Here is a 26684-nt window from a genome sequence, read left to right on the forward strand (position 1 = left end):
GTCTTTTTTTTTGTGCACTTGAGAGAAAAATAGACCCTGAATTCCAGTGACATTAGTTTTTAGCTGTTGAGTATTATTTGGATTGCTATATTATTTGGTTGTATTTTGAAATATTTTGGTTGTAAATGACAAACCCTGTGGAACAGACTTAAGCATCAGTAAGCATATCCAAATGTCCCTATAGGACCTAGTGACAGGCATACAGCTGGAGCCTCCAAGAGTGATTCTAACTAGAGGCTTGAAAGCCTCCTGGACACTCTCCATTTCTGCTTTTGTCTTTATATCTGGGAATAATATTAAAAATATAACTACATCAACCTACCTCATAGGTTGTGAGGAGTCAATGAATTAATATATGTAAAATGCTCAGGACAGTGCCTTGCAGGTAGTAAGTATTATATGAGGCTCATTCTATCTCTGCAGCCTGGCTTGTTTCAGCTTCTTTACCCCACAGAGTAGGAGAGCTGTCCGACATTAGCATGCCTTAGAGTCCAGCACCCACGGAGAAACTGGTAAGACTTCTCCTTCCCCCAAATTCACAGGACAGGATTCACTGGCCCAGTTTGGCTCAGGTGCCCATCCTTGAGGTGCTGGACAGGCAGCCCTACAGGGATCCTGGACAGACCCTGGGGATATTCGTGGATTGATGTCACTTTGGAAGAAGAGGTCCTTGTCTGGATTAACGTTTTTATCCAAGACACAAGGAAGATACAGAAGGCATGCCTGCTGGGTGGAAGCTGACATTGTGCTTGAAGGAATGAGAATGGGAAACGACAGGGCCAAGAAGAGACATGAGAGGATGGGAAAGGGAGTGAATGCCACAGGCTGCACATGGCCTCTGTCATGTGGGAAAATGTGGCGTCAGAAACAGGTAGCATAGAAAGGCTTTGTCTCATAAGATCACCAAGTTATCAAAGCACAAGTAGATGAGAGAGAGAGGATAATGCCAAGAATGAGCAAGACAGTGGTCCAGGGTGAGCTCGAGCTACTCAGGTCGCATCTCTAGCCTCATGCTTGGTCCTGGGTGTATCATTCAGAGAAAACCACAGGTAGAGTGCATCCCTTCAGAGGAACAGGACAATGATACTGAAGGAGTGGAAAACCACGTCACACAGGTCTAGAGCCCTAAGAGAAGCCTGATGTGTATAGGTTTCTCTGAAATTACTTGATAAATGTTGCTGTGGTCTCTCTATGTAGAAATACTTTTCAGACCTAAATAAGCTGTTTTTAAGGGTTAGTGTAATTTGCTAAGGCCTGTGTTTGGCTGTCCACGGTTAGCTGATCTAGTCTTTGCTAACGTGATTCCCAACAGTATAGTACAAGACAGGACTATTATGGGTTGAATTGTGTCCCCCTGCCCCCAGATTTCATATGTTGGAGTCCCAACCGCCAGGACCTCAGAATGTGACCTTATTTGGAAATGGATGGTAGATGTAATGAGTGAGATGTCATTAGGGTGGCTCGTCTAGTAAGACTGGGGTCCTTACAAAAAGGGGACATCAGGACACAGAGACAGACACAGAGTGGTATGAAGAGACACAGGGAGAGAACGGCCGTCTACAAGCCAAGGAGAGGGGCCTGGAACCTACAGCCCTAAACGGAATCAACCAAAGTTGGTTTTCTGAAAGGTGACTAACACAGACCAACCCCTCTCAAGCTGATGAAAGAAGAAAAATGTACAACAGTAAGAACGTGAAACGAGGTATATTACAGGAAGAGATAAAAAGTATGAAAACAGGATGTGTGACTTTAAGCCAATAAATTTGAAAATAGATGAAACAGATTCTTATTAAAATAGAGTGTCCTAAATAGACCCTAGAAATAGGAAGTCTGAGCAGAACAATAACTGACTGTAGTAGAAACTAAAATTTTTTCACTGGCTGACACCAGAAAATGGAGCAGTGATTCATAATTACCAGACAAGTTCTAGTTTAACATAAGAAATAATGATATTATTTCAACGATTTTAGAGCATAGAGATGGAGGGAAAACATCCAAATTCATTTTATGAAGCTAGAATAAATTTGATATTAAAATCTGAAGATGGTAACTCAAAGAAGAAAAACATAAGACAGGATTTCTTAAACTTGAGTTGCGCATAGACCCAAGGGAAAATAAGCCATCAGCCTCCAGAGTTGACTTTAATTACTTTAATGTTTCCTACATACGTTTATACAAACAAAATTAAGCAGAATCTCCTTGTGTTTATAAGCTTTTATATAGCTATGACAGACAGTGAAAAATAGTGAAATACAGCTAAAAACAGTTAAATTCCAATTAATAAAATAATTTTAATTTTGGGTTATGTTTTGCTGAAATGAAGTTAACAATAATTTGAAGGAGGAAGCCATAATACTCATGCTAAGAAATACTTGACAGAATTCAGTTGTCTTTTCTGATTAAAATAAAATCCCAAATCAAAATAAACCCAATGCCATCTGATGCAGCTTTGGCCAGTCACTGCCATGCCGAAAGTGGACTTTGCTACCAACAGAGCAATTCTGTTGTTTGGCGGGAACCCTCTGGTATGTGATACACCCATGAGAAGAAATATTCTTGAGGGGGAAGGTAATGAGATGTATTTATTTATTCATGTTTAATGCTAGCGATTGAACCCAGGACCTTGTGCATGCTAGGTATGTACTCTACCACTGAGCTGTACCCTCCCCCCAGAGAAGAATGTTTTCAAAGAAAGGAAAGGAAAATGAATGTTAATAAAATAAATAAGGGAGAAAACCTCAAGTGAAAGAATTGAAAGAAATGCCTTCAGTGTAATCAAAAAGTATTTAGTGGAAGTCAACAACAAAAATTAAAAATTAAACTCTAAAAGAATAATTCCTAGGGCGGGAGGGTATAGCTCAGTGGTAGAATACGTGCTTAGCATGCACAGGGTCCTGGGTTCAATCCCCAGTGCCTCCATTAAATAAATAAATAAATAAATAAATAACCTAATTACCTCCTCCCTTAACAAAAAATTTGAAAAAATTTTTAAAAAGAATAATTCCCAACTCATTCTACAAAGCCAACATGGCTCTGAAAACAAAACCAGGCAAGGATGTTAAAGACAAATACAGAGCAATTGCCTTCACGAACACTGATATAAAATTTCAAAAACAATTTCAGCAAATGAAATTCAACAACATATAAAAAGGATAATGCATCATGGCCATGTGGGGGATATCCCAGAAATACAAGCTCAGTTTAACGTTAGAAAATCGACATAATTTACCACCTTCACAAACTAAAGATACACACATCTCAAACTACACAGAAAGGGGTATTGACAAAATTCAACACCCACCTGATGAAAACCTCTCAGCAAACTGGGAATACAAGAGAATTTCCTCAACATGAGAAAGAACATCTATGAAAAGCCTAAAGAGAACATCATACTTACTGTGGAAAACTGGGTGTAAAGATCAAGAACACAACAAGGCTTTTCAATTTCACCCCTTCTGTTCAACACTGTATTGGAGGTTTTAGCCAGTGCGAAAAGTTAAGAAAGAGAGAAGCATCCAGATTGGAAAGGAAGAAGTGAAAGTGCAGATTGTTATGCTGTATACCTGAAACTAACATGCTATATGTCAATAAAAATGTATCAGGAGGAACATACAGTTTATCCCTGGTATCCGGCACATCTCTGTAGCTGCCCAATCTTTTACTGATAATGGAATTTAATCCATATTTTAAAAATCCATGAAAAAGCTCTGGGTCCGAATAGTTAAAATCGTCACCTGCAAGAAAAGGTATTAGTCACATAAGTAGAGGTTTACTGCCATCACTTTGATAAAGGACAATAACAACTATATCCTGAATATACTCCTTTTATAACATGTCAGAGTAGTTTTCTTGGAACCTAAACTACTCCCAGATCACAAAGTTAAAATCAAAGTATTTACACAAATCAGAGCAGATTCCTTAGAAAAGTGTGAACAAGGAGCTATTCTTCAGTCACGCAGTTTCTCTGGGGAAGGAAGTCCTCAGCCCCCTTGGTCTCATCATGATTCACAACTGTTGTGCGAAATTATTTTAACTGAGGGATTTAGGGAAAGTGGGAGAATGGGAACTGAAACTCCTCTCTTAACATTGTGTTTGAGAGAATAAAACAAGATGACAGAGGACAACCCAAACATATCAGTCATAACAATAAATGAAGTTGGCATAAATTTCCCATTAAAAGATAAAAGCTCTTAGGTGGTAATAAAAAAACAAAATGTAACCATAAAAGATAGGTAAGATTAACTAAAATGGTTAAAAGTGAAAAAACAGTCAAAGAATACAGGAATCAAAGTATTTTTAAAAATACAGAATTCATTGGAAGGGCAATCCAGAAAGTCATTTTATAGTCACAATAAATCACAATAAAGATTTAATAGTAATAAGCTTGTAGACATCAAATAATGCCGCAACAAAATACTTCAAGAAAAATTCTTAGAAATATCAATATATGTTGTCACAAACAAATAGTAATGGAATATTTTAAGAACAACTCTGAATCAGAGAAAAAGTTAGAAAAAACTTGAATACTGCAATTAGTTTTCTTAGTCGATTTTTATTGCGCTTTGCTTTTGAGAGAATAAACTTTCTTTTCCAATGCCAAAGTAGTGTCTTCCAAAGTTGAGATAAATTTTATACTATATACAAAGAAGATTCTCATCAAAAAGCAGTAGCCCCTAGGTCCTCTTTCTTACACCTAAAAAATCCTTGGCCTAATGCAGCAGATAAGCATAGGGAGAGCTCTGAAAGGTGGATGTAAGGAGGCAGATTGCTTAGGAGCCTCTGAATGGGACTAAGGTGAGCTCCTGATTTTTTTGTTGCCTCCCATAAATCCCAGCAGCCTCCAAGTGGAACCACTAGTAGACATAGACAAACACGCTCCAAGATAAGCCTGCTCCCCTTAGCTACCGCGTCAGGACAAAGGACGCCTAGCCACGGAAAACTTTTGGGAGCATCTACTCTCATCCAATCAAGCACCAGTGGGAGAAGAACACTGCCCCCTATGGTTTCAGTGGGGAGAGCAGGGAACAAGAGGCCATGTTCCTCTCCCCACCAGTGGTGTCAGTGGGGCTGAGAAAAACCTACCCTTCCATCCTCCTTCTTGGCAGAAGAAGGCAGTGTTCTGATTACCTGTCTGGCTGGTGTGAGTGGGCTGAGCAGGGAGGTGGTCTTCCATAACCCTGCCTGGTGGAAGCCAGTGGTACTCTGATTCTCCTTAAGGTAGTTCCTGCTAGGGGTGTGCTGAGCCTCCAACCCCACCTGGCACCTACAAGGATTTAAGCAGTGGTGCAAGGTGGGGCTTGTCACTACTCCATGCACCCTGCCCCTTATATCTTGGGGGCCCAGAGGAAAGCTGAACCTCCACCTCCACAGGCAGCAGGGGGTACAAAGCAGGATAGCTGATACCCTGCTTGCCCCATCTCCTAACCCTGGTGTCAGAGAGCTCCCCTGGGGAGCTGAACTCAGAGACAACGATGTTATGCAAGTCAGCGCCCTGTTTCACCAAAGGGGGTGCTGAAGGTCCCCTCCGCCATCCACAGTGAGGCATGTACCTGCTCCACCGTTGCCGGTGCGGGAGTCAGCGGGTCCAGCAAGAAGCAAACATACCGCCCACCTGGCCCTCGTGCTGCATCTCAACAGGAGTCGGCTTAACAAAGAAGCTTAAATAGGACCTAGAGTTTCATAATAGCCCAAATGCCCAAGATATGGTTGAAAATCATTTGTCATTCCAAGAACCTGGGAGATCTCAAATTGAATGAAAAAAGACAACAGATGCCAATACAAGATGAATCAGAGGTCAGAGTGGTCTGACCTGGATGTTAAAACACCCATCATAAAAATGCCCAGAAACAAATGGAAAAGAACAGAACTTAACCAAAAACAAACAAACAAACAAACAAACAAAAACAAAAAACCCAACAGAGCCAAATGGAAATTATAGGACTAAAAACAATCTAATAAAGACTCACTAGCTGGGCTTATTAGTAGAACAGTGACAACAGAAACCACCTAATCCAAGCATCAGAGAAAATAGACTGAAAAGAATAAAGAGTCTCAGGTACCTGTAACAGAAAAGAGCTAATGTGTGTATTATTGGAGTCCCAAAGGGATAGGAGAGAAAGTGAGGAATGAAAAAGTACTCTAAGACTTAATAGTCGAAAAGTTCACAAATTTGGTGAAAGATAGACATCGACAGATTTAAGAGGCTGAGCAAACCCCCAGGTTGGATAAACCAAAGAAATCCATGTTACATCAGTCAGACTTCCGAAAACTCAAGACAACAAACAAGTCTTGAAAGCTGCAGAGAGAAAGGACACAGTACTCCCGGAGGAATGATCCGAATACCTGTGGATTTCTCCTCTGAAGTCTTGGAGGAGAGAAGGAAGTGGGAAGACAGTTTTGAGTGCTGATAAAAAGAACTGTCAATGGCAAATTCTGTATCAGCAAAAAATATCCTTTGGGAATTAGGAGAAAAATAAAGATATGCTCAGATGAAGAAAAACTAAGACTTTGTGACTAGCAAACCCATCCTCAAAGAATCAAAAAAGAAAGTTCTCGAAACAAAAGAACTCACAACAGAAGGGTTGCAACCTCAAAAAAGAAAAAAGGACATCAAAATGGGTTAAAAAAATATAACAGACTTTCTTTCTCATGAGTTTCTTAAACCTTATTTAGTGGCTGAGGCAAAAATTATAACACCATCTGATGTGGTACTCAACGTATGTAGAGGAGATACTGAAGATAATTATATTTTTTAATTGAGGCTGCTAAAGGACTTTGCTTTTTATACTATACTTGAAGTGGCAAAACACAGATTCAAGGAGATATCAATAACTTACATATGCATCATGCAGTACCTAGAGCAACCACGAATAAAACTACACAAAGCTATATATTAGAAGAGCGCTATAAGTAAGTCAAGATGGGATTCTAAAACATACTCAATGAACCACAGGAAGGTAAGAAAAGAGAAAGGAGAACGAGAAACCAGCAGAAACAAACAAAAAACAAATAATAAAATGGCTGGCTTAAACCTTAACATATCAATAATTGTATTAAATGCAAATGATCTAAATATACCAGTTAAAGACAGAGATTGGCAGAATGCATTAAAAAATATGTTCTAATGATATGCTGTCTACAGGAAACTCACTTCAATGTGATGTAGGTGGACTGCAAGTGAAAGGACAGAAAAAGATACATCTTGCAAATAATTTCAAAAGCAGGACTGGCTATATTAATAGATAAAATAGACTTCAGAACATAGAAAATTACTAGAGACAAAGAGGGACAGTGTACAATGATAAAAGGACCAATCTACCAGTAACGCAAAATGATCCTAAAAAGAAAACACCGAAAAAGTCTCAAAATATATGAAACAAAACCCAATAGAATTCAAAGGAGAAACAGACAATTGTAGTTGGGATCTTCAGCACCTACTCTTAGTGGGGGTGTGGGTATAGCTCAGGGGTAGAGCGCACGCTTGGCATGCACAAGTCCTGGGTTCAGTCCCCAGTGCCTCCATCAAAAAAATAATAAACAAACAAATAAATAAACCTAATTACCTCCCCCCACCAAAAAAAAAAAAGAACAAATACTTACTCTCAGCAACTGTCAGAACTACTAGCAAAAACTCAGCAAGCATATGGAAGAATTGAACAATACAATCAACCAACCAGATCTAACTGAGATGATATATATAAAACACTCTACCTAACAATACTGGAATAACACATTTTTTTCAAGGGTCCATGGAGCATTCTCCAAAGTAGACCATATCCTGGATCATACAACAAATCTCAAAAAAACCTAAAAGAATCAAAATCATAGAGTATATTGTGTGACTCTAATGGAATCCAACTGGATGTCAATTCTAAAAGACAGAAAATTATTCAAAATACTTGGAAATTAAACAATCTATTTCCAAATAATCCAAGAAGAAAGTCTCAAAGAGAATAGAAAAATACATAGAACTGAATGAAAATGAAAATTCAACATACTAAAATAAGTGGGATGCAGCTAAAGCAATATTATTAAGATATCAACTCTCTCCAAATTGACTATAGACTCAATGCAGTTCTAATTTCATTATTCCTATAGACTTAATGCAGTTTCATTTGAAATACCAGTAGGCTTTTTGTAGAAATTGACAAGCTCTTTCTAAAATATACATGAACAGGCGAAAGACCTAGAATAACCAAAATAGGTTTTAAAAAGAACGAGAATAGAGTTCAGAAATAGATCCAAAAAAAAAAAAAAACCCAAAAAAACCGGTCAACTGATTTTTGACAAAGGGGCCAAGACAGGACAAGGGAAGTGTTTCCACAAATGCTGTTGGATCCACATGGAAAAAATGAACATTGTCACCTCCCAGTATCACAGAAATTAACTTAAACTGAAGTTAATGTAAAACCAAAAACCTTAAAATTTCTAAAAGAAAACATAGGAGGAAATGTTTGTGAGCTTGAGGTAGGCAAAGCTGTCTTAGATAAAACGTAAAAGCATGAGCCATACAAGAAAGCGTGATGAATCGACCGCCAAAATTGAAAATTTTGCTTCGTGAATGAAGCCATTCAAAAGACAATGAAAATGTACAGCATGATAACTTAGTTAGCATCCTGTATGATATACTTGAAAGTTGCTAAGAGAGTAGATCTTAAAAGTTCTCGTCACAAGAAAAAAAATTAACTACGTGTGATGATGGATGTTAATTTAACTTATTGTGGTAACCATTTTGCAATATGTACATGTATAAAATCATTGTGTTGTACGCCTACAATGAATACAATGTTATATATCAGTTATATCACAATTTTAAAAAAAGAATGAAAAGGCAAGGTACAGACTTGTGGGAAATACTGCAACTCACATACCAAAGGATTTGAATCCAAAATATATTTTAAAAGTCTTAGAAATCAGAAGACAAATATCCCAATTGAAAAATGGACAAAAGACTACAAAAGAAGAGGGATGTGTGGCCATTAAGCACATGAAAAGGTGTGCAAAGTCCTTAGTCAGAGGGAAATGCAAATTAAGGCCACAATGACACCATTACTCACCCACTGGAATGGCTAAAATCTAAAAATCTGACCATGTTAAGTGTTGGCCAAGATGTGGAGAAAATGGAATTGTCATACACTGCTGAAGGGAACATAAAGTGTCACCCTTACTTTGGAAGAGGGTTTGTCATTTTCTTTAAAATTAAGCATTCACCTACCACATGACCCAGCCACCCCATACCTAGGTATTTACCAAAGAGGAACGAAGTGTGTTTGTGCAGAGAGCTGCACATTCATATTCACGGCAGCACTGCAGTTCATTGCAGAATATCTACAAATACATTAAAGTACATAATACATTTTGCTTAAAGAAAACACATAAAGGGAATGAGGCAGATATCCATCAACTCAGCTTAACTACCACCTCTGAGGGGGGAGAGGGGACAGGGAATGAGGGTGAAGTTTTTACTGTACCCATTAAAATTTATTTCTTTGAAAAACAGCAAACTACATAAAAATTGTTAAATGTAGGTGGTCAATATAAGCCTGTTTTGTTATTTTCTCTGTGTGTATATACACACATATATATGTGAAATATTTCATAACTTAAAATTGAATTGCTCTGAAAAGAACATTCTCTTACTCTTCCAAATGTTAAATTTATGGTATATTTTCCCCTCAAAGTGGCTAGCAGAGGAAGTAAAAATACTTACGTAGTTTCAAAATTGGCTTCTGTTCTTTAATTTCATCTTTACTAGAACTGCCAGTGCTTACATGTGGCCTTGGTATTTGCTCTGAGCCTTGGAAGGTTTGCTCGTGCAATTCTTCTCCAAGGGACCAAATAAATGGATCTTCTTTCTTCAAGGGTATCTTCTCCTGGTTCCCCACATGATTATTGGGAAAATATATAGTAAAGACAGCTGTCCAGATGCCAAATGTAAAGGATCCACAGAGTAAACATTTAATTATAACATTTCTCATTGTAAACCTAGCATTTTTGAAGGTCCATTTAAATATTTCCTAAACCAAAAGGAGTTAAGAGAAGCTGTATTAGATATTCCGATGGTTTGTAGATCATCTACCTGGCTTAAATTCAATCTTCAGTGTTTGAAAAACAGAATTATTTGGTATCAGTGCTCATTATGTACGTTCATAAAGTGTATCCTTTTAAGAACTTTAGCAAAAACTCTTAAAACTGATAGTCATAATATTACTTAACATCAAAATGTATAACATAATATATCACTTAAGTCCTTACCCACACTCTTGAGTTAAAGCTACAGGCAATAATGCAAAAGAAGGCTTACGCATCCCTCATACACGCTTCTGGGAGTGACAGCACAGGTCTTCATTTTAAAAAGCTGCTTTGACACTAATCAGACTGTTAGAAATGTAAAAAACATACAATGTCACATGCTGGAAAGAAAGCGGGCAATAAAAGTGTGGTCCTCCGCCGATGGGGCCGTGCAATGGCACAACCATTCTGCAACGTCCAGTCTTGCTGAGTCTAGCCATGGGTCTGCTGGAACGGTCCCATACCCAGGAACATACCCTGACGAGACCCCCGTCAGCAGACACTGACTAGAGTCACATTTGTAATAGAAACTGGACACAACTTAAGTTTCCCTCAATAAAAGAACTGATAAACTGAGGCTCCTCGTTCAACACTGGAAACAAATCCACTGGAGGGGCATGTATTAATATCATAAAATCTAGAAAATATAATGTTGTGCAAAAAATCAAGTAGTGTTTGATGCTACCGATATAAATTTGGAAAACAGGAAAAGCAGGACAATGGTTTGTGGATACACCTGAAGGTAGCAAATGCTGGGGGTTGGGGGGCTACGCTTGTAAATGATCTAAACAGAGTCGCAATGGTGCTCGTCTGTAAATGGGCTACACAGAGTCACCACGGTGATCGTCTCCATGTGGGCGGGCCGGGGGAGGAGAAGAAAGAGCTCCCACTGCGTCCTTAATGCTTACTTTTAGGAAAGCTCTGAAAAAATACGGTGAAATGATGAGGTCTGATGAAGCTTGGTGATGTGTATGCAGCGTGTTCCTGGTATCTTTTTGTATACTTCCCTTACGTTTGAAATATTTCATAATTTATCAAAAAAAAAAAAAAACAGTCTTGAGAGCTTCCTGCAAAGATGGTTGGTTGAATATATGCGTCCGTGTCCTCTCCCTCTTGACTCAAGCATGAAAACAATAAAGCTGAACACTCTTCCGGGAGAAGAGTGGTCAGGGGAACAGTGCATGTGAGGTTTCATCATAGGTTTGGAAGACAGAATGCTACTGGATGTGTGACCGACTCGGGAGGACAGAGCAAGTCACAACTCCAGGTGTGTGGTGACAGGACTCTGAGGCCAGCAGACCCCAGGGCAGCTCAGGGCTGGGAGGCCCAGGCCTGTCAGGGGCTGTGCGGGGAGGCTTTGGGAAAGGCTCCGTGCTTACATGCACAGCAGGCAGCTCTCGACACCCTTCTCTGCACAGAAGTCAGAAGGAGCCCGGCAATGTCTTCTCTGGAGAAACGAGGAAAACTTGGGGCTGAGGTGGCAGAGAATCGGGGGGGGGCACCTGGACATGGAATGTTTGGATCCCTCGGCCTCTGTCCTGCCTCACACACAGGACCTGGCAGCCAAGCTGCTCTACCTGAGGTGGGAGAGGGGAGAATGACTCTGTGCTGGGAACACAGGACCCCAGAGAGAAGCCCTCTGTGCAAGGGAAGCGGGGCGCCAGCAAAGCAGCCAGCTCCCCACGTGTCAACACGAAGACAGGACACTGGTCGTGGGGGAGCAGAACACCCAGGGGCCCCATCAGCAGGCTAGTGCCTGCTTTTCAACTGGGATGGAATCTCTTACGGACTGAATTGTGGCCCCCGAAATTTGTATGTTGAAGTCCTCACTCCTAACATGACTGTACTTGGAGATGGGGTCTTTAAAGATGTTATTATGTTTTAATGAGGCCATTAGGGTGGGCCCTGATCCAACAGGACTGGTGTTCTTCTAAAAGAGGAAGAGACACTGGGGCACACGCACAGAGGAGAGGCCATGTGAGGACACAGTGAGGAGGTGGCCGTCTGCGAGCCAAGGAGGGAGGCCTCAGAAGACACCAAACCTGCTGACGCCTTGACCTCGGATGTCCAGGCTCCGGACTGTGAGAAAATAAGTGTCCCACCCAGTCTGTGGGATTTTGTTATGGCCACCCTAGCAAACTAATATAAATGCCAAAGATTGACAGAGGCACCTGAGGAAAGCCTCTAGAAAGAAAGAAAATACAAATAGAACCAGAAAAGGGGAACCGCTAGTGAGAGCTTTCAAAAAATCAAAACACTGATTTTGACTGTTCAGAGACAGGTAAGAAGACAAGACATCCACAAAACCAGAGGAGCAGGCTTGAAAGAGGAACACTTAGAAAACAAAAAAAGGCTGCTGAAACCTAAAACATGATTGCTAAAATTAAAAATCATTAGAAGGTCGGAAAATAGCATGAAAGGAATACTCTGGAAAGCACAACAAAATGAAAGAGGGAGGGGAAACCTAAGACCGAGAGAGGTGCTATTTCATTCTAAGAGGTTTACCGTCCAATTGTAAAAAGGGTTCCAAAAGACGGTCAGAGAGAAACAGGGCAGGGGCGGGGTGGGAGGCGATTATCAAATAATACAAACATTTCTCCCAGAACAGCCAATGCGATGAATGTAAAGGATCCTAAAAGCTTCCAGAGGCAGGAGAAACAGTTGACAAGTAAAGAAGGAAGAGATCAAATTCCTCAGCAGCAACACTAGGTTCTGTAAGACTTCAGATAAATGGCTTCAAAATTCTAAGTTAAACGGTATTTCACCTTGAAGTCTATACCTCCTCAAAACTTATTAACGCATGAGCATGGAATGAAGATGTTTTCAGGTCTGTAAAGGACTCAAAAAATTACATGTCTTTGTATTCTTTTTTGGGAAACTACATGTGGATTGTAAATGTGTAAATGCCAACAAAACCAAGAGTAAACCAAGAAGACAAGGACCCAGGAGAGGGGATTCAACCCAGGAGAGAGGCAGAGAAGTCTCGGAGGACAGCTGTGCAGGGGCCCAGAGATGCGAGGGGAGGCTGGCCTTGAGTTCTGGATGCTCCACTCCCACCCCACAAAGGAGAGAGGTCAAAAGAATATCATATTTGATGGACTGTTTGCGATGGGGAAGTATAGGTAGATGTAAAAATTAAGGAATGGTTTTTATAGAGTGATGAAGATGTAAGCCCTGATAACTGTATTATGCCCCCCCCAAAATCATAGATTTATTGGGAAAATAAGCTAAAAAAAAAAAAAAAAGAGCCATGTAAGAAAATTTAAGTTCTTGTATAACATAAATAAACCAAAAAATAGAAGTCTGAAAATATTATTTAGAATGTCAAGGTCACTGTCATAAGAAACAGATGAAAGGGTCTATTGCTTTTAGGGAGTTGAACTGGGAGTTAGGGTGGGAATTGGGCAGGGCCTGCTAGCCTTCTTTTAAGATTTTTAAAATTTTATTTTTATATATATATATGCATTACGTTGATAAATGTTCTTAAAGCAAAGATTTAAAAAAGAGATTGAAAATGAAAAAAACCCTGCCTATCAAACAGCAACAACGCTGGCAAATACCTGAACCTAGAACGCTGGTCTCACCCATCCCAGTCCTTTCAAGTCCCATGACGCCTCCCGGCTCCTGGGACAGGAACTCAATGAAATGAGCCTCCAACGCCCCAGCTCCAGCCTTTGCAACCCTGGTCTAGGTCCCTGTGCCGTGGGTCTTCCTTCTCAAGCTCTGATTCTTCCCAGGTGTCTTCCTGGCACCCGAACATTTAGTATTATCTCCCACTTTTTTTAACTGAAGTATAGTTGACTTACAATGTTGTCTTAGTTTCTGGTGTACAGCATAGTGATTCAGCTATATATATATATATATATATATATATATGTATATATATATTATATTTTCCTTTGCAGATTCTTCATTTTTTTATTACAGTTCGACTGCACATATACATTACATTGCATGTAAATACATATATACAGTATACTGCACTTTTTTTTAGTTTACACATATGTACTAATTATTGTTTCTAAGAACAGATTAGATCTTTAGCTTTTTAAACCTAGTTATCAAAGGAATAAAGCCAACTACAAAGTAAAAATCAACAGAATGCGGTAATCCAGTCACAAAGGACAGTCAGATGTGCTTACACATATTCAAGAAATCAAAATTATCGTTAGTTCATTTGTGTCCTTATTATTCAGATTCTTTATTGTTACAGGCTGTCACAAGGTATTGAATACAGTCCCCTGTGCTCTACGCAGGACCTTGCTGTTCACCTAGTTCATATACAGCAGCCTGCACCCGCCAATCACGAACTCCTAATCCCCCTCCCCAACCCCATCTCTCACTTTCATCCGTTCTCGGAAGCGAGGAAGGAACCGGCTCCCGCGGCTCTGGCCGCGGGCCCTCCCGAGAGCCGGCCTGCACAGCCACGCTAGCTCGTACCGCCCCTGTTCACGCAGGAGACCGACCTGCTGGGCAGAAACCAGTACTCGTAACAATTCCGTGGCGTCAAACCACCAGAAAGAGCCTGAGCACACCTGGGTCCGCTGTCTTGGGCAGCAGTGTGGGTGGTTCACGGCATCACCCCCCCCCCCCGGACTGGGACCCCCACTCCCCTTACCTCTGGGGGGCTGGCTGCCGCCGGCTCACAGCCGAGCCCCTTCCCCAGAGCGTCCTTTGGCTGAGGCTTGCTGCTTTGCCCAAGGCTCGCCCTCGCTCAGGGAACTCACCTTCAAAGACTGATCCGGGGGCGGAAACCTCTTGTCTCAGTCTGGGAGGACTCTGAAGGCCCCAGCCCAGAGCTGCCCATGGGACTGGCAGAGGTCCCTCTTGCAAACACATCCCAGTCCAACCTCTTCCTCTGCTGGACCCGCTTTCCTCACTTTGGAAACCCAAACCCACATCAATAAAGCGCTTACATGCAAATCTCAGTCTCTGAGTCTGTTTTCTGGGAAACCCAACCTCCCACAGTTGGTAGTGGAGGTGGTCCTGGGAAACAGAGTCTGAAATGGGATTTGGGGGTTGAATCCCCCCTCGCTGGCTTCCCTGAGGACCCCGCTGCTGGTGGACAGGTGGCATTCTGAAAGCCCCTGGCCAGCTGAAGCAGTGCACTCATTAGAACTCCACCGCGGTGGCCTGGGTGGAACACTGGAAGGCGGGAGTGCTCTGGTTGGCACGCTGAGAGATGAGGGCAGGGAGGGGCAATTATAAATATCATGGAGTCAACATGGCTGTCGTCCGATGCTGTGGAAGCATCTGAGAAAAGTAATGAAAGGCTGAGGGCTGTTAGTCACCAAGTTAGGCCAAAATACCTGAGTCAGAGGGCCCCCTTAGCCGCGTATAGACTCATCCCTGCAACCGAAGGGCAGAGAGCAGGGCTTGATGACAAGGGCGGGGAGCTGCAGGCAAGGGAAGGCTGATTCTCACCTGCCTCGCCTGCAGTCCCGGGAAGGAGGGAGACTCTGAGCCTCAGGGTGGAGTGTGAGCCCCAGAACCACGGGGAGCCTCTGGGCCTACAGCGATGGCTACTCCTCCCACCAAAGATCAGCCCTCCCCCTCTGCTTGAGGGGACGAAGGGGCCTCCACTTCAAAAGGCAGCACCTGCCCTCCTTCAGGTCACCTCCCAAATCCCCTCCTGACCCCCAGGTCAACAGCTAGGGCCAAGTTACCACATAGCTGGGCCGGGAAGGCGCTAGGTGAGCTCAGGGAGGAAAGTGAGTGCCCCAAGGAACTGCAGGACCTGGGCATCCCACCCAGCGAGGTCAGGGGGCCGTGCCTGGGCTGAGTCCTGAGCACGATGGATTCTGGAGGTTGATTCACATGGGAGCATCCTCCCAGGACGCAGGATTAACACCCTGACAATGATCCCAGTTGCACAACAAGGGCTCATTGAGTGGATGAGTAACACTTGAAAAGTGACATATCTGGTTACGCAAAGAAACAGTCTCAATTGTATAAATATAAATATATTTGTATTTATGAACTATAAATTTATAAATATACAATTGACGCTTTTTCTCAAGAAAAAATAAAAATACCATATGATATCACTCATATGTGGAACCTAAAAAAAAAAAAGAACAAAAAAGGACACTGAACTCATTTACAAAACAGAAACAGACTCACAGACATAGTAAACAATCTTATAGTTATCGGGAAAAGGGGGTCAGAAGGGATAAATCTAGGAGTTTGAGATTTACAAATGTTAGCCACTATATATAAAAATAGATTTTAAAAAACTTTCTTCTGTATAGCACAGGGGACTATGTTCAATATCTTGTAATAACCTTTAATGAAAAAGAATCTGAAAACAAATACATGTATGTACATGCATGACTGGGACACTGTGCTGTACACTGGAAATGGACACATTGTAACTGATTGTACCTTAATTTAAAAAAAAGAAAAAGAAAAAGCCTCAAATGTATAAGAGAAGATAACATCTAACTAGGGGAAATGGTGGGTTGAAACAACTGAAAAGAGAATGAAGCTGTTTTAACTTATGTTATCACCACGTCTTCCTAGTAAACGTCTCAATTTTGAGAGATTCTGTTTGACTTTCTCCAAACCCCCAAAGCAATCAGAAACCAGTTAAAGGAGAAAATAGGTGAGGGGAGGCAAGCACACTTAATATACAAAATAAACACATGAATTCATACGATAGAATTATTGCTGAGAAATAAACACAGTAGTAATATTTTGTTGTTAATAATAATAATATTAGTAGTAATAATAAATCCATATTCTCTGGAAGGATTCTACTATATTTAAAAAATTGAGGGGAAATTTTCTTTAGAGGTGAACTCTTATGAAAATAACCCTCCCTCCAATTTTCTTATGTGACTAATATAAGTTTTCTTATATTACATTTTCTTAAAGCAGAGCTCACCCCAGTTCTCCAGAATACACACCTCACCCTCCTCCCTCCTCACACCTTGCTCCAGACCCCCACAAAACACAGAAGGCTTCTCCTACCGAGACCTGTGCGTCTGTGATTAGCTTTTCAACTCTGTATCCTCAGAAGGAAATCATGTTCAATTGTTTTCTTCACTAAAATACGTGGAACTCACATGCTAGAAAAACACAGAATTAATTTGTAAAACATATTTCAATGATAATTTGTATGTATAGCAAATAAAATTTTAAATGCATTAAAAAAAAGAACAACCCTGAGAGTTAATGAAAAGAATCCATTAAACCAAAAAAGAATGTTGCCAATAATCACTAATATACGCACACACTGAGAAACCAAAACCCCACACAAAATCTGGATTTACAGTCACTGAGTTTTAAAATGTAAGATTTTAGAGTCAGGAACACATGACCATGCTTTAGATAATGTCACAACAAATTTTTCTGCAAATAATCAGTATTTGTAACCCTTTGCTTTCCTAGGACAATCTCAAGACAAGATCTATGACTTTCTTTCTTTTAAAAAATTTTTTTTAAACCCAGGATCTCATGCATGCTAAGCACATGCTCTACCACTGAGTCACACCCTCCCCCAAGACCTATGATTTTCTGAAACTATGAAGAGATTTTTTTTTTCTATTTAGTTTTTTGAATAAGTAATACATTCATGATGGATAAATCTTAGGAAGCGCACGGGGTGTTCCTTGATGGTCTACAATGAGACCTGGCCCGGATGCTCAAGAACTAAGGTTATGATGATGCCCGGTGGGACTCCAGGGTGGCATAACCCAGGCTGAAAAATCTTCTTAATCCTAATCTGCAGAGCCAGCATCCCGCTCAAGACTCAGTGATCTCATGCTTTGCTCCCACTGATTCTAGGTGGAAGGAACCGCACCCCTCACTTCTTCCTTCCCACTTTTCAGCACTGACCTCACCCACCTACCACTGAATCGCCTGCACTGGCTGCTTTGAGGTGATGTGTTCTGCAGGTTGAGCTTCAGGAGGAATCAGGCAAGGGTCTACACTGAAGGATCGCAAAGATGGAATTTTTTTCCCAGTGGCTGACTGTATGGTGCTTGGATTCTGAGCAACTACTTGATTGTGCTGGGTGCCCTGCCTACATGGTCGTGCTCAAACCAGCCTCAGGCTGCCTCACAAAGCCCCGTGACATCACACAGGGCCTCCCAGCCCCAGGCCTCTGCCTGGGAGAACTAATCAGCAGGCAGAAGCCAGGAATTCCAAAATTCAAGGGGTCTTTCCAGAAAGTCTTAGAATCCTCCTTCCTCAGCTGAGGAAACAGGAAAAGCCTCATATTCTCAAGTCGAAATCCTTGTCTTTTCCAGGGCAAGCCTCACTGCGGCTCTTCTGAAATACACTTAAGAAAATGAAGATGCACTCAGAAAACACCTGAAGAGACTTAAGGATGAACCAGACGGTTACTTGGCTGCCTTTTAATTTTTTTACTCAATATTAGTCAACATTTAGATGTGAGTCTGTGAATTCAGCCCAATGCTTATGAAATTTCTTCTTTCTTACATCCTGAGCAGATCCGACCCTTCTCCCCCACCGGGGAGGCTGACTCGTGTTCTGCTGGGACCAGCCTCTGCTTCAAAGTACGTGAGACGCCAGGGGCTGGGCTGGGCTTCTGCTACCTCTCCTGGGGCAGATCTGATGGCCAAAGTGACTTGCAAGCATGACTTCGAATCTCCTTTGGACAGGCTCGAGGGGAAGGTCCTTCTCTGTCCTTTTATACTAATATTAGTATTAAAAAGGAAGCTTTTATTCATAGTAGCCCCCAGCTGGGAACAACCCAAATGCCACCAGCAGGAGAATGGATAAATTGTGCTTGTACACATAACAGAATGAAAAGCAGTGAAATGACTGAGCGACATGAAGGAGGAAAAGGTGAGCTGGCCCCATTTGTGGACAAATTTATCATGGGAGGTTTGCAAGCATTACATGGTTGGTTCGTTGTAATAAAGTCAAATCTTTCTGAGACAGGTGCGTATACAACAGTTAGAATTTTATTTTATTTTAATTTATTTTTTATTAGGATATAATTCTCATACCACAAAATTCATCCTTTTAAAGTAGACTGTCGAGTGTTTTTTTTTAAGTATACTCACAAAGCTGTGTGACCATCACCACTATGTAATTTCAGAACATCTTCATCAACTTAAAAAGAAACCCCATGGCGGGGAGGATATAGTTCAGTGGTTAGACAATGGTTAGAGCACATGCTTAGCATGCACGAGGTCCTGAGTTCAATCCCCAGTACCTCCACTAAAATAACTAAATAAATTAACCCAATTACCTCCCCCTCAAAAAAACAAACAAAAAACCCTACAAACCAAATAAATAAAATTAAAAAAAAAAGAAAGAAACCCTATAACGCCCAGCAGTCATTCCCGTTTCCCCTCCTCCCCTGCCTCCATCAACCACATCCACTCTCTGTCCCGGCGAATTCGCGTATCCTGGACATTTCACGTAAACAGAATCATACAACACACGGTTTTTGTATCTGGTTTCTTTCACTGAGCACCATGTTTTCAAGGTGCCTCCACACTGCAGCACGTGTCAGTACTTCATTCCTTTCTAATGCCCGAGTCATAATCCACTGTATGAAAACACCACTTTTTGTTTATCCATTCATCAGTCGATAATCATTTGGGTTGTTTCCACTCAGAATGGATCAAAGACCTAAGTGTTAGGAGACAAAACTACAAAAATGCTTAGAACAGGGAGAAAGCTTCATGACATTAGGTTTGGTGATGATTTCTTGGATATGACCTCAAAGTACAGGCAATGAAAGAAAAAAACAGGTAACTCGGACCACATCACAAATTAAAACTTCCATGCATCAAAGGACACAATCAACAGTGAAAAGGCAACCCACAGAATGGGAGAACATATATGAACACCTAGAAACCATGGTCAGGACTGTCTGCAGGAGTAGAAGAAGGAGGCGTATTTCTCCAGGAGATCTGGTTTTCCAGCGGGGGAAGGTTTGTCAGCTCTGCCACAATTCTGAGTTGGGTATTCATAGCACTAAGGGGACTCACCAGGCCAGGAGACAAGATGGACAAAAGGGATCAGAGACGAGGTCTGTCAGTCATGAACCAGTTGGACCTCATCACAGAACCAGTCACCCCGATGACAGCAAGGACAAGACCGGGCGAGGCCAAGAGTATCTGAAGTGAGGCAGAAGAGGGGTCCCAGACAGAAGCCTGTTTGGAATTATGAGCAGGCAGAGGTGTGCCAGCCACCCTTCACCTTTCTTCTCTGACCTCCAGCCTCCCCGCCCTCCCTCATTCTCAGCTGGTGATGGCTGAGAACCGGGAAGCACTCAGATGAGAACTACATCATTTTTTCCAACTGCCTATTCCACCAACTACCAATATCTGTACGTACACACTCTGCCTTCCCTCTGTTAGAAAAGAAAAAACATCCCTGCTCCTCCTGGAGGCAAACCTCCTCTTATGCTCAGAGCCCCACCCTCTTGCTTTTTTGAGGGCTGACCTCAGGTCTACATTTACCTCGTCTCCCTGCATCATCAATTTCTCCCTCTCCACGGATCCTTTTCCAGGAGCAACTCTAAAATACCCTCCCTTGACACTTTGTACCCTTCCAGCCACTGTTCTCTTTGAAAATCTTGGAAGAGGTCTCCACGGTCACCGTCTCCATCCCTCACATCCATTACTCCCTGTGGTGAAAGTTACAGGGGGTCTCCGGGGCTGGCTCTCCCCTCACTCCTGGGCTCACAGGAAGATGTGCAGCCTTTTCACGTTAGATGGAGCCAGGCTCCTAGCTCTGGTCCGAAGGCTGTGGTCCAGGGGATTTAAGAGTGAAAAAGAGGTCCCCCCTCCTCGCCTGTCCTGCAGAGAGTGACCTGGCATGGTTACAAGACACCAGATGCACAGGAGGCTTATTTAAACAACAAATAAACTTTTGTTTTGTTAAGCCCTTGGGATTTCAAGGGTGATTCGTTATCCCTGCGTAATCTAATAATACTCCAACTCTACACTCTTCAGATCAGTCTGATCTTCACTTCACTGGACTGCACTCAACAAAGTCATCAGTGAACACCTGCCGAATCCAACTGTCACTATTATGTCCTCGTCTGTTGCCTCTCAGCAGACAGGGCACAGTGGATCACCTCCTCCTTTTTGAAGCAGTCTCTCAGCTTGGCTTGCCTGAAGCTTACTCTCCTTTGAGTCTTCTTTGCTGGATCTCCCTCATTTTCTCAACATCTACAGTCAGAGTGCTGTGTGGTTCAGTCCTGGATCCTCCATCAGCCTTTATTTACACTTTCTCCCGGGTCATCTCAATGATCCCAAGAGAGTCAAATATTATTTGGTTGCCACTGACACCCAAATTCATATCTCCAAGTCCTACCTCTCCACTGATTTCCAAACTCATTTATCCAACTGTCTAAGCATCTCAAACTTAACAAATCCAGTTAAACATGAAACTTCTAAAATATTATAGTTTTTGTTTAGCCCATGGCCACCCAGCTGGGGGCTACATTCCAACTTCTTTTGGGTTCTTTGGGACTTACCCTAGGTGCTTCTGGATCCTGGGAGGGGTGTGGGTCGAAGGGAAAATATTTCTCCTTCAATGAGAACATCTCTGCCTTTATTCTGATTTACATAATCAGCTTCCACTTAAGACTTAGGAGAAAAGAATTCCTCATCTCAGAAGCCATCTGCAGCAACCAAGATGTCCTTCAGCAGGTGAATGGACTGATAACCTGCAGTACACACAGACAATGGAATATTACTCAGCACTAAAGAAACTAGCTATTAGGCCATGAAAAATCATAGAGGAAACTTAAATGCATATTAAGTGAAAGAAGCCAACTTGAATAAGCTACCTACTGTATGATTACAACTCTGACATTATGGAAAAGGCAAAACTATAGAGGCAATAGAGAGATCCCTGGTTTCCAGCAGCTGAGGGTGGAGGAGACGGGTGAAGCACAGAGGATGTTTAGGTCAATGAAAATACTCTGTATAATCTAGTGATGGATACATGTCATTACACAGGTGTCCAAACCTATGGGATGCACAACACCAAGAGTGAACCCTAATGTAAACTACATGCTTTGAGTGGTTATGATGTGTCTTCAACTGCTCTAAAAAACAGAACTTCCCAACACATGACTTAACTATAAGCTGCTCCATACGCTATTGGTCAAACCTACCAGCCTAGACTCTTCCTTGTCTTAAAAACCCTGCAGAAGACTCCAGTTCCCACCCTTTTAGCGCCATCTGCTGGCAGTGCCACCTCCCCTCCTCCCACTGTTGCCCCGAGTCACACCTGGGCAGCTCCCCGTGCTAGTTGCGGGTATTTGGTGTTTGTACATACAACATGGCAGATACTGGCAACAAAGAACGGTCTCAACTTGATCAAGGTCTGGATGATGCTAGAGAAGTAGAGGAGGGAGAAACTGGTGAAGAAACAAAAATCAAAGTGCTGACTGTTCAGATGATGCTAAATTCTCAGACGCCCACAGCCGTTCAAGAAAGACTTGATGGCCTGGCAGAAACACCAGCAGGATCCATCGAAAGCTTGCCTAGGATAGTTAAAACACGAGTGAATGCTCTCAAAAACCTCCACGTTAAATGTGCACAGACAGAAGCCAAATTCCGTGAGGAAGTTCATGATCTTGAAAGAAAGGATGCTGGTCTCTATCAGTCTCTATTTGATGAGCGATTTGAGATTATTAATGCAATTTATGGACCTATGGAAGAACGTGAATGGAAACCAGATGAGGAAAATGAAATTTCAGAGGAGCTGAAAGAAAAGGCCAAGATTGAAGATGAGAAAAAAGATGACGAAAAAGATGACCCCAAGGGAATTCCTGAATTTTTAGTTGACTGTTTTTAAGAATGTTGACTTGCTCAATGATCTGGTTCAGGAACTCAATGAATCTATTCTGAAGCACTTGAAAGATACTAAAGTGAAGTTCTCAGATGCCAGCCAGCCTGCGAGTTTTGTCTTAGAATTTCACTTTGAACCCAATGACTATTTCACAAATGAAGTGTTGACAAAGATATATAGGATGAGGTTGAACCAGATAATTCTGATCCCTTTTCTTTGGATGGACCAGAAATTATGGGTTGTACAGGGTGCCAGATAGATTGGAAAAAAGGGAAGAATGTCACTCTAAAAACCATTGAGAAGTAGAAATACAAGGGACATGGGACACTTTGCACTGTGACCAAAACAGTTTCTAAAGACTCTAATTTTTCTGCACTCCCCCCCAGAAGTTCCTGAGAGTGGAGATCTGGATGCTGCTGCTGAAGCTGTCCTTGCTGCGGACTTTGAAATTGGTCACTTTTTACGCAAGCATATAACCCCAAGGTCAGTGTTACACTTTTACTGGAGAAGCTACTGAAGATGATGATGATGATGATGATGATGATGGTGATGCTGAAGGTGAAGAAGCCGATGGAGAGGGGAAAGAAGGAGATGAGGAAAATGGCCCAGATTATGACCCAAAGAAGGATCGAAACGCAGCAGAGTACAAGCAGCAGTGAAGCAAGATGTGCATGGACTGGAAGATAACCTGCCCTGGTCTGCCTTCTGCTTCCCTGGACAGGATGAATTTACATCACTTGACAAGCCTACTTCAAGCTTTTTGTTGTTTGCTTCTTTTTGTTTTTGCAGCCTAAAATTAAAATGTCAAAAAAAAAAAAAAAAAAAAGAATTCAATCCCAGTCCACTCTGGTTCCAAATTCACTGCCACCATCATTCTGGATCTGAGCATCTCAGGGTACCAGCAGCACTTCTCCCAACAGCCACGTGGTAAGCTTTTCCCACATAAGGCAGCTGTCTTAGGAAACTCACAAGCTGGGCTGTAATTTGAGAGATTCCCACTAGAGATTAATGGCCTCCTGTCTTGAAGCATGGGGGATTATTGTGGGCCCAAGGCTGGGGTATGAGGTTGGGGAGGAGGTTGAATCTGGTAGTAAATCTGGCAGTCAGGCGGTGGCCTTCCCTTGGCTAAGATCCAAGGAGGACCTCCTTATTTGATAGACCATGAGCTGGCTGCTTCTATTCTAAACCAGTGTTTTGTTTATTTGACTCAAGGTTGTAACACTTAGTACAAGACAAAGGAATTTGTAAGCCAAGGCAAAACGTGAATGTTTGGTGGAGAAGATACTGTTTTTTGTCTTTAGGAACCTCCTGGTTGAAGCAGCTACAGGGTCTGCATCCTGAGATCTGTGCCAGGCTACACCAGAGACACACCAAAAGAATCCATTGTCCCTATCCTAGAGTGGCTCACGTCTTCAGCAGGGACAAAGACATTGTTCAAGATATGGGTTCAAATCCCATGAGTAAATTTGGTCAAATGAGGCTAGTTCCCCTGGATAAGTAATATCAAAACTGCTTTTGGTAGATGTGAATCAGTGGCCTCTTGGGTGACCGACCACTTTTGTCTTCAATTAATAAAAAAGCAGAAAACTTTGGTTCTGAGCTGCCAAAAACATCTGCTGGACAAAGATGCTCTAAAGATGAGAATTTCATAAACTCTAGGGCCCTACATCAGTTATTCAAAGTATTAATGACTTCATTAAAAGGAGTCTGTTTGGAGACTTCTGATGTTGGTAACTTGGTTCACATGCCAAATAGTAATCTTTCACGCAGCATTATTCACAATAGCTAAAACATGGAAGTAACTTGAGTGTCCATCAATGGATGAGGGGACAAGCTAGCTATGACATGTCCATCCAATGAAATATGATTCAGCCTAAAAAGGAAGGACATTCTGACAGATGATACAACATGGGTGAATCTTGAGGTTAAAATGCTAAACAAAATAAGCCAATCACAAAAAGACAAATACCATATGACTCCACTTACAATATTTAGAGTAGTCAAAATCATAGAAGGAGAAAGTAGAATGCTTGCCAGTAGAAGCCGGCAGGGACGGGAGTGGGAAGTTATTGTTCAGTTTTACAAAATGACAAGAGTTAGAGAGATGGACGGTGGTGACGGTTGTAAACTTTGTGAATATATGTTATATCCCTGAACTGCACATTTAAAAATGGTTAAAATGAAACACGTTGCTCTAGGTACTTCACCACAAATGAAATTGGGAGAACGAGTACCCGAGATGGTTGATACCCCCGGACTCCTGCTAAGAAGGCTTCCTCCCTCATCCACTGGGTTCTCGATGTGCTTTTTAACAAGTGGCTTCACTTCCACGCCAAACTTCGTGCTTCCTGTCGACTTCCTGTAACACGTATTAACTTTCACTTCTGGTTTGCTTTGGCTGCTCTGTTTTGGATGTCACTTTCTTTTGAAGTCAACATTAACAACTCGGGTAGGGAGCCTGTATCTTTTTGTCTCAGTAAAAGCAAAAGCAATCAAACACCCTTGCGCTTTTCTCCTTTAATTCCAGTAGACGTCCAACACGAGCTATGTCGGGCTCTGTTGGTTTTTGGATTACTTAACTCCTTCTTTTACTTAAAAATAAAAGGGGAGAATTTTATTAGAAACTGTGCAGAGCCACAGGCCCCAAAGGACTGGGTCAAAACCTAGCCAGTGCAGACAGACAGCTCCACAGGGACAGAAGCAATTTGTAGCTCCTTTGGGGGCTGAGCAGAGAACGGCTATAGACTGCATTTCCTTTTTCCTCTTCTTTTCTTCCACTCAACTCTTCTGTTTTTCTGTTGTTTCCAGTCCACACTGAAGTCATCTTCATCCTGCCACGTGACAACATTCAGATCAGCAGCTCCAAGTAGACAGTGAGCCAGGGTGAGGTTCTCGTACTGTCCTAAAATGATTGCTGTTTCTTAGTAATTGAAAGGAAAGCTAATATGTGGGGTTTTTTTTTTTTTTTAGATTTTTTTAAAGACAGCTTTTTTGGACTATAAGTAACATGAAATAAAGTGTACAATCTGATAAGTTTTGACCTATAGACCCAAGAAACCATTAACACAATCAAGAAACTGAACACATTCATCACCCCCAGGTTTTCTCATGCATCTTAGTTAATTCCCCCTCTTGCCCTCCTCATCTGTGGTCTACAGGCACCTGCTCTCTGCCACTACAGATTAGTTTGTGTTTTCCAAAAATGTATGAAATCTCATGGAATCAGCGTGTGTACTCTCAACTGTTTTCTTTCAGCCAGTATAATTATTCTGAGATTGGTTAATTTTGTTGCATGTCTCATTGCTGAATAGTGCTCCATTGTATGGCTATACCACAATTTGTTTATTCATCACCAAGCGGTGGACATTTGGGCTGTTTCCAGTTCTTGGCTGACAAGCAAAGGTGCTATGAACATTTATGTACAAATCTTTGATGGGATATAGGCTTTTATTTCCTGTGGGTAAATACTGAGAAGTGGAATGGCTGAACTGTATGGTAGGTATATGGTAAACTTTTTAAGAAGCTGCTAAACTATTTTCCAAAGTGGTGTACTATTTTGCACCGCCAGCAGCATTGTATAAGAACTAACATGTGATTTTTAAACATAAACTTTTCCAACGTTATTTCCTAACAGCAAGGGCTTTTTCCTAGGGGATCTAGGTGCTGTTCATTTTCATTTTTCTCACTCCCTTCTCACTACCTGTTCATCTTATTGTTTCCCCCTATTTATACATTCATGCTAAATATACACTTTTATCTGTATGATGACCTTCATACATTAAAAAAATTAAATGGCCTGTCCCTTCTCTCTTCCTGTCTCT

The 26684-nt window shown here is 41.7% G+C and overlaps 1 protein-coding gene and 1 pseudogene across 1 annotated transcript in view; one reads left to right on the top strand and one right to left on the bottom strand.

Moving 5' to 3' along the window:
* Positions 1-26684, bottom strand: part of LOC105067031 (polypeptide N-acetylgalactosaminyltransferase like 5) — a 94849-nt gene that overhangs the window by 22464 nt on the left and 45701 nt on the right. Inside the window, exons 6-9 of the mRNA XM_045514860.2 lie at positions 21539-21730; positions 17044-20171; positions 9710-10016; positions 3614-3734 (exon numbers count right to left, since the gene is read on the bottom strand). Coding sequence (XP_045370816.1) covers positions 3614-3734; positions 9710-9977 — 389 coding nt within the window. The 5' untranslated portion in view covers positions 9978-10016; positions 17044-20171; positions 21539-21730. The remainder of the gene's footprint in view (positions 1-3613; positions 3735-9709; positions 10017-17043; positions 20172-21538; positions 21731-26684) is intronic.
* LOC141578100 (nucleosome assembly protein 1-like 1 pseudogene) lies at positions 21745-25688 on the top strand (annotated as a pseudogene).

This window comes from Camelus bactrianus, chromosome 7 (assembly GCF_048773025.1).
Source record: "Camelus bactrianus isolate YW-2024 breed Bactrian camel chromosome 7, ASM4877302v1, whole genome shotgun sequence".
In the NCBI taxonomy this organism is placed as follows: domain Eukaryota; kingdom Metazoa; phylum Chordata; class Mammalia; order Artiodactyla; family Camelidae; genus Camelus; species Camelus bactrianus.